At 36.2% G+C, this 12,602-nt stretch overlaps 1 protein-coding gene across 1 annotated transcript; it reads left to right on the top strand.

The window, feature by feature from the left end:
- The first annotated feature begins 883 nt into the window (after window positions 1-883).
- On the top strand, window positions 884-12,278 carry LOC109100834 (unhealthy ribosome biogenesis protein 2 homolog). Its single transcript, XM_042768910.1, is given in 8 exon segments — window positions 884-1,238; window positions 1,365-1,541; window positions 2,341-5,089; window positions 5,203-5,363; window positions 5,531-5,641; window positions 8,825-8,921; window positions 10,863-10,996; window positions 11,435-12,278. Coding segments are annotated over 8 exon segments (3,753 nt in total). The 5' UTR covers window positions 884-1,112; the 3' UTR covers window positions 11,633-12,278.
- Window positions 12,279-12,602: the final 324 nt, after the last annotated feature.

Here is a 12,602-nt window from a genome sequence, read left to right as displayed (position 1 = left end):
ATCTACTTTTTCAGTTCTATGATCTCTAACGAAACATTTCTCAGACACGATAAGTCAAAAAAATTGAATCGACCAACTGTTAAAGCAAGTGTTGCTTCGGTTGACTTGAAATCTACTCATTATTCATTCCCTATTAAGGGTGACGGACATTTCGACTTTAAGTCATGATTGCATTATCGTGTGTAGCTTGCTGTAATGTCATGATTACTTTGGTCATAAGGTAATTTCTACCTACATGTTAACAATACGACGTTCTAAATATTACTGATAATAGCTCCTGAAGCAATCCACATATCTACATTTTGATTTGTTTTGTTTTTACAGTACAATGAACCAGTTTTATATGCTTCTTCCATCCTTAAGTGTTGATGCTCGATCTCGATTATTACTGTCTGGTGTTAAAGTTTATCTCGTTATATTAGAAAATGGCCTACTATAACTCTTATTATATTACGGACCGTTTATTCAATAAAATCTAACGTCCGCACGCTTTCTGAGATTGTTTCGATGTGATTCGCTAGGGGCTGCTGCCAGACATCTGCAAGTGTGCTTAAAATAATTTACATACAGAGAGGTTACTCTAGCATGATTTTATGTGACTTTTGACGTGGAAAATTAATGTGTTTATGAAAGAATAGAGTTCTCTCTATTCAGATTCGTATGTATAATACTTAGCCATGTAATAACAATAATACTAAGAAAATCCTATTAATAACAGTAAATTATTATTATTATGCTACCGTTGTTGTTATTTATAGCATTACAGTATAATAATGCTTGATAGTTTTGTGGTCAAGATGGATGATAATGTATTTTCATTTTCAAAACTACAGATTTCTCACCTAAAGAACCTCATGGCCTTTATTTCAAAATGTTAGTAATTTATTCAAACTATATATAAAGTAAGTTAATAAAGTAAATACTGTTGTTGGGTTCTGTTTGTAAGCTACCAAATATTTCCATTTATTGGATGACTGATTAAGTTGTAAGGTGTGAATTATATTGGTCAAAAATATTGGTCAAACCGATTGTCTGTCTACCTCTAATTTAAACCTTCTATTAATATTTAATTGGTCTAAATATGGTTCCTTTAGACACAAAGATATTTAGATATGGCTGGCATTTACTGTGGCATCCATCTGAAACTGACAAGCCCTCGCACACCCTGCCCAGACAAACCGAAACTTGCTTGATTTGCATGGATATCAACACAGTGTCTTCTTCCTTATAAAGAGAAGGTAAAGTATATGATTGATATATAGACTCAGACTGCATATTTTTGAGAGTATAAAAGTTTACTTTTTAACTTGATATATCTAGCAAATTTATTTTAATGTTTTTAAATGTCTCTTTCCTTAACAAAGGTTCTGTTTGACTGGACAAGTCATGCCCTCACTTGTTTTTACAGCAAGAAAGTGGACATACCCTCGGAGGTGTTGGAGGCTTTATGGGCCTACCTTGATGAGATCCTTCACAGCAGGAAGCTTCATAATGTGCTGAGTCAGGGAAAACCCATTAGCCTTCGCCTCACACTAGCACAGGTATTTACCAGTACCTCAGTTTTGCAAGAATTTCACTTGGATTCAAACGTGAAATTTCACTTCTCCTGAATATGTATAATAATAGCATCACAATTTAAAAAATAAATAAAAAAATAAATAATTTCTGCTTGTTTTATTCTCATTTGTAAGTCTCTTTAATTTAGTATATTATGTTATGTTATGTTTCATCAAAATTTCTTGCATATTAGTAAAGATTTTCTGTTTTTGTCAATGTTAACAAAGACAATCCATATACTGATAATTGTTAAAGACTTTTATTTAAAATGTGATGAAAAATGAAAAAATGTGATCAAAAATACGATGAGAAAAAATACTACCACAACAATGTGGTAACTCTTTTTTTTTAAAGGAAGAATATGGTTGTTTCAAATAACCCGAATAAAGTCAAAATGAAGGTCAAGTTTTTAATGCACACTTTTCTATAACGACGCACCAAGACACAGACACCGAATAACCAAAACGTCAAGATTTACAATAATGTATAACTATAGTATACTCTAATGCATTATTTGCAACAAGGACAGTCTTTAAATGTTTTTTTTTTTTTTTTTTTGTTAAATGTTGCTACGTTAAAATAAATGTAAATGTTTGAAAATGTGGTTTAATTTTGTATTTTTTTTCATCAACTGAAATTTTTGTTGGCTAAAATTGGATGTCATTTTAGTCAGAGTAAAACTGACTAAAATCAATGAATATGGCATAGTTCACATAGTTGTTTAAACAAAAAAACTATGTAAAAATGAACACTGTATTTATCATTTGTTTTATTTTATCCTAGATTACCAATGACAGGATTTTGAACTGTTTTTCAGGACTCGAATCTGTCAGTTTCCACACAGTTCTGAGCTGTTGCCATGGCATCTTGACCTCCCCAGTGCTTTCTGTGACCTACACTGCTAAGTATGAGTTGTTAGTGGAGCTCTTGAGTCGACTCTGTGGCTTGTCCAGCATGCAGCTCAGGCAGCAGAAGTGTGAGGAGGGTCTCTCTCTTAAAGTCTTTGAGGTTCTCCTTCTTGTTCTCAGCACCTACCTAACAGTGCAGAAACAGCAGGCAAACTCCAACCGAGTGTTCTCCCAGGTAACGGCACACATTCTTCATCCTCTCCTCCTGCTCAGACACTTACTGAACACTACAGTATGGACTGAGAAGGATGACGTCAAGATTTGTCAGCATCTGACCAAGGAAATCCGGAGGAAAGTGGACGCTGTTCTTCAGTCAGCGCTCTTCATCCCTGAACATTTGCTCTCCTACAGGGAAGAAGTTTTACCATCTGAGGATAAAGCTGGGGCCAAAACGAGCCAGGCAGGAAAGGGTTTGCAAGGTCCCGTCAATATGGTCCTTTTGAAACTTAATGTCCAAGGAGCTAACGAAGACGAAGAGGCTTTATTTTACACTGTTAAATCAAACTCTCTCCCCCTGCTATTTAAATTTGCCTTAGATTCATTTTGTAAAGGGGGAGATAACAAGCAAGTGATCTTCCACCTCATGACTAAGATCATTACTGCTTTGGGGTTCACAGATGAACTGGATATTGATCAGAAATTTAGTGCATCGAACTGGGGTATTGTTTTACTAGCTCTGGAGAACCTCCTGAATTCCTCTTTGGGTGGTGATATCTATAATGTGGCTGCAGACAGAATACAACACAGAGAGGTGCAACTGAATTTCTACAGGAAACTGGCTCGCCTAATATTTAACAATACGCAGATGGGCATCCCAGCTTGGTACCGTTGTCTCAGAGCTCTGCTCACACTGAATCACCATATCCTGGAGCCAGATTTAGATGAGCTTCTTTCCGCTGTGTGGGTTGATGTAGTCAATATGGAAGTACGTGTTAGGAAACCCAGAGAAGCACTTGTGTCTGCCGTCTTGCAAACTTATACCAAACTCCGACAGGTGCCTAAACTTATAGAAGAGCTGCTTGATGTAGTGTGTCAGCCTGCAGCAGATGAATTGAGACCACCGTTGTTGCCTGAAATGAAACAAAAGACCCTGAGTCAGTGTTTGCTAGACAATCCTCTGAGCCAAAATCTTGAGATCCTTGTGCTCCACAAACTGAAGATACACTTGCTCAAAACATCTACTGAAACATCAGATGCATCAAAGATGCAGAAAATGGCTCAGTTTATTCTAAACAGGCAAGAACTTTCAATGATGTTTGACACCAACCAGATCTGGGACTTTCAATTTTGTACTGTTAATGCCAACACTTACATGACAGCCTACTGGTTTCTTGTTACCTCCAACCTTCCATTAACTACCCCTTATCTTGAAGCAAATGACAGATCTGTTTTTGCAGAATGCATATTGAAGTTTTTGCTTCAGAGTTTGGATGCCTCTGGAAGCAATTTGGAGAACACTGGGATCTCTGTGTCTTTAATATCCAGGAAATTACTCAAGAGTTTTCTTTGTGAGCTCCCTGAGATGTTCTCTGCAGTGATTAAGTGCATCATCAAGGAATATTTTGGACTGTTTGGCTCATCACACGTTCAGTTAATCAGTCCTTCATTATTGAAACCTTGTGTGGAAATAGTTGGAGTTAAAGATTAAGAAACAAACATGAAGAGACTGAAAGCCATTGGACAGGAGATGTTAGACTCTGTCAAAATGAGATCTTCCATACCTCTATCTAAAACACAGGTAGATCACTTACAGTAGCTACTCAAAGTCACAAGTGTCCTGAATGGAAATGCAATGTACTCTGAAGACTATTCAGAACTTTTCTCTTGCGTTCATTGTGATGAAAGCATTGATCTCTCTGCATACATATGATTGCTCAAAGAGCTTTTTAGTGTTATGGCTTCACTCCTTGTGGTTAAAAACTCTCAAATGATCCTGAAAGTTGTTCATGGAAGTAATCTCTTAGAGGCAGCTATGACATCCCTCTTCTCTCTCAAGGGCCTGTATGGCCTGATCCGGTTGTCTTTCCTTCAGTCAGTTCAAGACTTCATTCAGTCCCTAATTCAGCTCATAATCGACAGGAAGAGCAGCATGTGCGTCAATCTGGAGAAGTTTACCTCCTTCATGGTTGAAAGTAACCTCACTGCAGGAGTTCTGGCTGTAGATGCAGGGGATCTCTGCTCGCTACAACTCCATCTGGTTACTTTAAGCACGCTTTGCAAAGAAATGATTACAAGTCTCGGCAAGAACGAACAGCTGGATCAGACTCTGACTCATTTGTTAGAGAAGGCCACTTCTGTCATGGAGCCAGCCATACAGGCTGTGCTGATGCGCAAGGGAAGTAGACAGAGAAAGTCTTTTTCTGTTGAAATTGTAACAGTCATGATCAGGAGTGAACTAGCAAGAGCCTCAATCTCTGAAAATGACAGGCAGGGGAAAATATCCCACATGGCATTCTTCCGAAGCTTTTGCCAGCAGATCTTAAAGGAACTCATCCCAGCACCTCGCCCTTTGGACTTCCTCATTTCATCTTCTGCGTTCTACATGGCACCGGAAAAGACCAAAGCGACAGATCTTGAAGAACTCCATATTAAGATTTTGCAGAGTATCCATGCGCTGCTGTCAGGTACAGCATCCTAAAACTTTTCAAAACATTGGCTTGACTTGAGTAAATTGATGCCCCAAATTTTTGTGAACCCTCTGCCTGCTCTGTAAACAGTCTGTCAATCATTTCAACAGGAACGTGGATGTCATTGTCAGATGTGAAGGAGCTGGAGGGGCCAGTAAAGGAGCTGCTAAATCAGCTGGTGTCCAGCTGTTCTCAAGAGCAGTTCCATCTATTACTGCTGATGCTCAGAGAGGGGCTTGTGCCAACAAAGATTGAAGGAGGCCACTGCACTGTAAGATTCTTGTAGTGTCATAGTGCTTATTGTTATGTGTAATAGTGTAATAGTGACTACATGCACTACATTCTTTTTCAAAGCATAAGAGTTTCTAAGCATATTTGTAGTGTGCACTGATGATATGGTGCACTGATGATATGTTGTTTTCTTTTTTTCTTTCACAGGAGGTTCTGTCTGTGGTAACTGTTATAAAGCTGCTCGCCTGTTGTCTGTTTCCAGAGCATTGCTCAAAGGCTTTTTGCCTCGTCACACCACAAATCATATCTACTCTCATTGTAAGTAATTCAGTACCTGTTTTCAAATTGTGTCCCATTTGATGTTTTTCCCTGAATAAGATCAATCACATATGCATTTCTGTCGTACAAGTTTCTTTTTAATGTGATTGCCTTTTCAAGATAAAAGTATGACGATATCCTATTTATTAAATGTGTAAACTTCTGCATAATCTTTGGACATTGATTGATTAGGATTTAACAATTGATAGGCAAATTGAGGGACGGATTGTCTCAAAAAAACATTAACAATTTTACATGACCATGTAAACCCAGGAACAAGATTGCAGAACAAAGAAAAACAGTATTCAGTTCAGACAAGTTTACAGTTTAACTAACACACAAGGAAGAAGTGCTTTAACAAAAAATACGAGGCTCACATTTCCACTTTTTAACCCACCAGGTACATGGCACTGTTTACTTCTTTATAGATGATTTTCTGGACTTCTTGCTTAAAAACCGAGGGACATTATGCAATAAATGCTATAAAACTTTGCTTCTATCGAGCCTGTTACATTCCCTTAAGGGCACCTAGAGAGTTAGCTGGCAGTTAAAAACACCATGAAACTACAGCTTTGTAAAACATGTCACATACCTCACCCACTGGCCCTGACTTGCTCCTGTCTTGATTTAGCATTAAAATTCATCTGCCTGGAAAAGTTAGGGTTCAAAGTCTTGTCTATGTCACTGAGTTCACTCAGAGAAGGACTGTGTGCCTGTCAGGTTACTTTCATCACTGTACTTTTCTTCTCAGTGTCAGAACTTGACATACTAGAGTTGCCGCTAGCAGAGTTTGCCACAGCAGTCAGAAGCTTTGTCAACCTTATGCTGTACACACATCTATACTAGTACACAAATAGAGAACAAGCTCTGTAATCCTCACTTTTGTGATTAATCTTTTATAACACTGATCGTTTGCTCTACAGTTGATAAGTATTCTGATAGAAAGTGATCTAATATTGTGCTACGGCTGAAGGTGTCTGCAGGATTTCTGGTAAATGTCAGCCTGGTTTGTAAGAGCTCTTACATAAGATATCTATTTCAAATCAGTGCTGTCCTTTGAACTATCTATTTATCAAAGCATCCTGGATTTTTTTCTATTGTGGTTTATACAAAAATATTAAGTACCACAGTAATATTAAGCACCACAACTGTTTTCAATATTGAAATAGAAAGAAATGTTTCTTGAGAATCAAGTATTAGAATGCATTTTAGAATGATTTCTGAAGGATCATGTGACACTGAAGACTGAAGTAATGGCTGCTGAAAATTCAGCTTTGCCAACACAGGACTAAATTACATTTTACAATATATTAGAATTTAAAAAGGTTTTTATACAGTAATAGTTTATCACAATAAAAAATTAATTGTATCAAATATTTTGTATTTTGAAATATTTTGATCAAATAAATTCAGCCTTCTTTCAAAAACAAATTTTTTTGACCAACCCCAAACTAACTCTCGAGACTTTGACCGTCCTGCTCCGTGAAGCAAAGATCTCCAACCCACACCATGTCATTGTGGTTTTGGGCACACTGCAGTTTGTGCCTCTTGACAGTCATTCCATGGAGGACTACTATGCTGCTTTTGAGGCCATCCATGAAGCCCTGTTTACAGTTATCCACTGCTACCCTCAGGTGATTATCCTGGGACTAGAGGGAGAGACAGATAAGAGCTTAAACTTGATAAAAGGTACACATTTTAGTGTTGTATTATTTCAAATTGAATGATATCCTTATATATTTTAAATTGACTTAACAAATCAGGCAGAGGCCATGGAGGTCGAGACTGTTCCAGATGTTATCAGTCTTCTTAAAGACGGGTCTCTGACATCTGTTTATCTGAACTTGCTTTGGGAAATGTTTTTATTAATGTGGCTTTAAGGGTTTTGTTTCATGAACACACCCAACATACTATACGACAGAAGAAAAATGAATCCATTAGTAAACACATTATATATCTGTTAGGAAATACAGTATGACATGCACTGTTACTCATACTGAGTGTTTTAAGTACAATACAGTAATTTGCTCTTATTGTGCACTTTAAAAATGGTGGATGTCATGGTAAATATGTACCATTAAGCTGAACTGGTAAATTTGTTCTCTGAGATGCTTTTGGTAATGCTGATGCTTCCATAGGTTTATGCAAAAAGGTGTATTACAGGCTAAAGCTGTTTGATGTTAGGAGTGAATATTACAGTGCCCTGGAAAGGTGTTTAATTTGCACTCAATATGAGTGAAAATTAGAATGTAGTTTGGGAAGTTGCCACGAATCCTGAGGGGAAGGAGCTCATGGTGTCCAGTAGGTAAGGAATGCTGGGACTGCGTAAGACTTCAAGGTGTACAGGTTGCTTTGCCAGTGAAAGTAGAGGACTTGGTATAATCTCAACATGACCTCATGTTTGATAGTCTTTTTTTTAATCGAAATGAGAGCACACATTAGGAGTTAAATACGGTAATAGTCTATTTTTAAATGATCAAGACATGCATGTTGAATGAATCAGAGATTTAAATCAATTCTTTGAAATATCCACAAAACTGAGTTTGATTTGAAATTGAACCAAACTTATCAACTCTTATTTGTTTTTGCCACTCAAGTGTAAATTAGATACATTTTCAAAACATCTGTCTTAAAAGGATAGTCCCCCCATTGAACACAAAAGCAGATATTCATGTGGTTCCAAAGCTGTATGAGTTTCTATGTTTTGTTGAACACAAAAGCAGATATTTTGAGAAATGTTGGGGAACAGACAGTTGCTGGTAGCCGTTGACTATGAAGTCTATGGCTACCAGCAGCTGTTTGGTTTGACAGGATTTTAAATTTTCCCTTTAAAGGCATAGATCAACCGATTTTGGAATGAAATATCCCTTTGATACTTTGATACTTGAAACTTTACATGGTGGTGTCAAAACAACCTGACGTGGTTTTTAGGAAACTTAATGGCCAAATAAAAAGCAATAAATCACCCATCACTAGTATCTTGCCTACACTGTTGCAAGAATTCAACTAATACGGCTTCTATTCAAATGTCAAATTGATTCAGGGTCAAATGTTTAGCTTGCTTATAAAGATTTTAGCACAGAAAGTTTTAGTTTTTTGTATTCATTGTGGTAACATAAAGGCCAACTGATTTTACACTGCGTCTAGATGCGCACCAGTTTTGAAAGCTTTAAATGTTTGCAGGTGATGCTGAAGGCTTCTCCTACCTTCCTGAATGGCTTTTATCGCTTGGTTTCATCAGTCATGCATGAAGGCAGACAGCGGGGGGACTCTGACAGAGGTAAGCACACCTAAAATACCCACATTCAGAAGTGTTTATATTTAAACATGATATATAGTTAAATCTCTTAAGCTCACCAAGTCTGCATTTACTTGCATATAGAGTAAAACAGTAATATTATTAGAATTGAAAATAACAGTTATCTATTTGAATATATTTTAAAATGCAATTTATTCCTGTGATGGCAAAGCAGAATTTTCAGCATCATTACTCCAGTCTTCAGTGTCACATGATCCTTCAGAAATAATTCAAATATGCCGATTTGCTGCAAAAAAAAAGAAAAAAAAAACATTTCTTATTATTATCAGTGTGAACAGCATAAATGTCTTTACTGTCACTATTGACAAATTAAATCAATTCTTGAATTTAATATTAACTTCTTTCTAAAAGTCTTATTGAGCCCAAACGTTTGAACAGTAGTGTGTATATGTACATAATTATATTGAGATATTTATTCACCCTCTTTCGCTTAAATCCTGTTTAAATGACCTTTTTCCCCAATGAGGGTGTTATAGTAGATGAATGCCAGGGCTGAGTTTCACCTGGCTGTTATTATTCTATTCATCACTTTGTTGTAACCTTTTACATAAGACTTCTGTGCAAGCAAACAAATTTAACAACAATGAATTCAAGGGCCCTTTCTTGTCATCATGTCTGTTCTTATTGTTGGCTGTAGTGGACAAAAGAAAGTGGAAAGCACTTGATGCTGGCAAGTTATTGCATTTGAAACTTGATAGGAAGTGTCCTATTCTCAACCAAAGAGTCATTTATTGAGTATTAGTAGAGCCATATGTCTCCTGATACTTTTGCATCTACACTGAATTCATTTACTGTGCAGAAAGATGTTATTTGAGGTATGATTCTCCTAATTAGACAAGCACCTCTTTGAGCTGTGTTCACAGACACACGCTTGCAGACTGTGGCTCTGTGGGTTGAATTTCAGAGTGAAGTGAAGGAGAAAAAATTCCATGAATTTGATCCTGAAGCTCGAGGCTCAGCACATTTTAGCACTGAAGGCGTATCCTTTTTGAACTGAGAACTCTTTTTATGACTTAAGATTTAAAGCCTTTTTTTTGCAGTAGCATCAGTACATTCAGTCTTTCATTTCTCAGACTTTCATATTTGACATCAAAGTTCAGTCAGAACTGGAATGTACTATTCAGATGTGAGGCAGTGTCAGTCTTATGGTGCTTTCTTAAAATACAAATTAGATGCTCACTCTTATTTGTCTGGCACATAATATGGCTTTGAAAAGATTGAACTAGGATTCATATTTATAATATTTGAACGAACATAAAATGTACTTAAAATTAATGAAGAGAGAACAGAATGTGTAATTAATGTGTTTGACAATACTTGCATAAATACCAGACAATAGTACACTACCGTTCAAAAGTTTGGTACGTTATTTATTTATTTTAAGAAATTAATACTTTTATTCAGTAAAGATGCATTAATTTGGTCAAAAGTCACAGTAAAGACTTTTTTACAAATGTTAATAAATGTATTTCAAACAAATGCTGTTTTGTTTTTGTTTTGTTTGTTTTTTTTGTTTTTTTTTCATATTCAACATAGAATCCTGAATTTATTAACAAATGTTGATAAATGTATTTCAAACAAATGCTGTTTTTTTTTTTTTTACTTCATATTCAACATAGAATCCTGAATTTGTTTTTATCATGGTTTCCACAAAAATATATTGCAGGACAACCATTTTTAACATAAGAAGTAAAAAGATATTACTGAAATATGTATTGTGACAAATCACTCCCATCTAAAGGTTTACAGACTTGACTTATGGAGGTCATGCTAAGTTTTTTGAATTCGAGTTAATTATTAGATTTTAATTAAATGCACCATTGGCGTTAAGCATAATTAATCGCATGCGTTAACAGTTCTAATTAAAATATTACAGTTACTTTGTGATCTCTCTTTTTTCAGCTTCTGAGAAAGACAAAGAGTCTCTTCTGAAGTGTGCCACTCTGGTGGAGAGGATGTACACTCATATTGCCAATGCTGCTGAAGATTTCACAGTCCTTATTATCGTTGCACAGTATGTTAGTGAACTGCAGAGGGTGAGACACTAGTCATTATCAGTTTTTACCTGCCACATGCCCATGCCAATTTCTACTCAAATGCTTCCTGAAATGGTCTTTTCTGCTCTCGTGAACTGCCTGCCAATATTTGCTAGAATATTTTAGAAGAATCTTCTCTGTCATAAATCTTAAACCACACATTTATAGCTTGAGAGGTCATACATTGGCACTTACAGTATCTGATGTCCTGCACTTTTGGCAATAATGCTATTCTAACAGAGGTTATGTAACTTTAAATTGAAGGAGAAACACACTGTCCAGTGTGATTTGAGAGCCAGTTGTTTTTGTCAGCTTGAAGTGTGAAATGCGATTGACCTCTAACTGGCCTGAGACTCATGTTACTGCACTGAACAATCACATTGCAGATAATTGTTGTCATTGTATACTCTCACTATGAGTTTCTTTCTTATTTCCTAGGTGACGCTTCAGCCAGAAATTAAGGCACATCTAACAGAGGGAATATACTGTATCCTGGACCACTGTGTTGAACAAGACATTAAGTTTTTGAACACCACCCTTCAAATGGGTGTCAAGGAAGTGTTCAATGAACTGTACAATAGTTACACACACTATCACAAATCTCAAAGGCAAGGGGAAGAAAAGTACACTGTCTAAAATTTGCATCCTCTGCCTTAAACTGTTTGTGTGAAGTTAATGAATCTGTAGTTTACTTCTAATTGATCTGCTACAATTAAGAACGTGTTTAGAAATGTTTAAATATATATATTGTAATATATGTATGTATGTTAGTTCACCCAAAAATGAAAATTGTACTGTCATTTATTTGTTGTTCCAAACCTGTATGACGTTCTTGTGTGAAACACAGATATTTTGATCTTATTTTTATTTTTTTTGTCCATACATTGGAAGTCAATAGTCTCCATTGCTGTTTGATTCACAGTGCTCTTCAAAATTATGTTTTTGTGATCTGCAAAAAAAGAAATTCATATAGGTTCGGAATGTCAAGAGGGAGAGTTTTGGGTGAACAATCCCTTTAAATAAGGGGGAAAAACACCCTGAAATGTACATGTCAGCATGTATTTTGTATTTTTTTTTTTGGGTAATTGAAAAACAGGATGTTTTTTTATAAGAAGAACAGTACATTTTTCTGTGTAACCAGTACTAATGTCCTCAGACAAACCCTCTTAAGTAAAAGACCTAACAAAGTGTTTAGGTGTAGTAAACTAATGTGCTACTCATCAGCTGAAGTTGGAGAAATTCTGTCTCAGGATTGTGCTTCTGAGTAAACCAATTAACCTGAGGTTGCTCCAGGTGGACTCTATAAAATTAGTGTACTGTGAAAGTGTCTGCTGGATGTCAAATAACCAATTAAAAATGTACCCCATTAGACCTATATTGTTAAAATGGTGTTAAACATTTATAGAGCAGTCCCACCAACTGCTCTGGTGTGCCTAAACTTTTTAGCCGTACTGCAGTTTACAATAACATTGTGTTCCTGAGGTTCTCTCTGAAGAGAATTTAGATGGAAAACAGGAACAACCTCAGAAGCAGACCGGATAAACAATTTTAACAATGCCATTACAATACAACAAAATGTTCAACATGCACTGTACAAATGTAAAGG

This window comes from Cyprinus carpio, chromosome A13 (assembly GCF_018340385.1).
Source record: "Cyprinus carpio isolate SPL01 chromosome A13, ASM1834038v1, whole genome shotgun sequence".
Taxonomy (NCBI): domain Eukaryota; kingdom Metazoa; phylum Chordata; class Actinopteri; order Cypriniformes; family Cyprinidae; genus Cyprinus; species Cyprinus carpio.
Note: the sequence above shows the minus strand (reverse complement) of the source record. Positions and strands in the feature narration are given on the sequence as shown.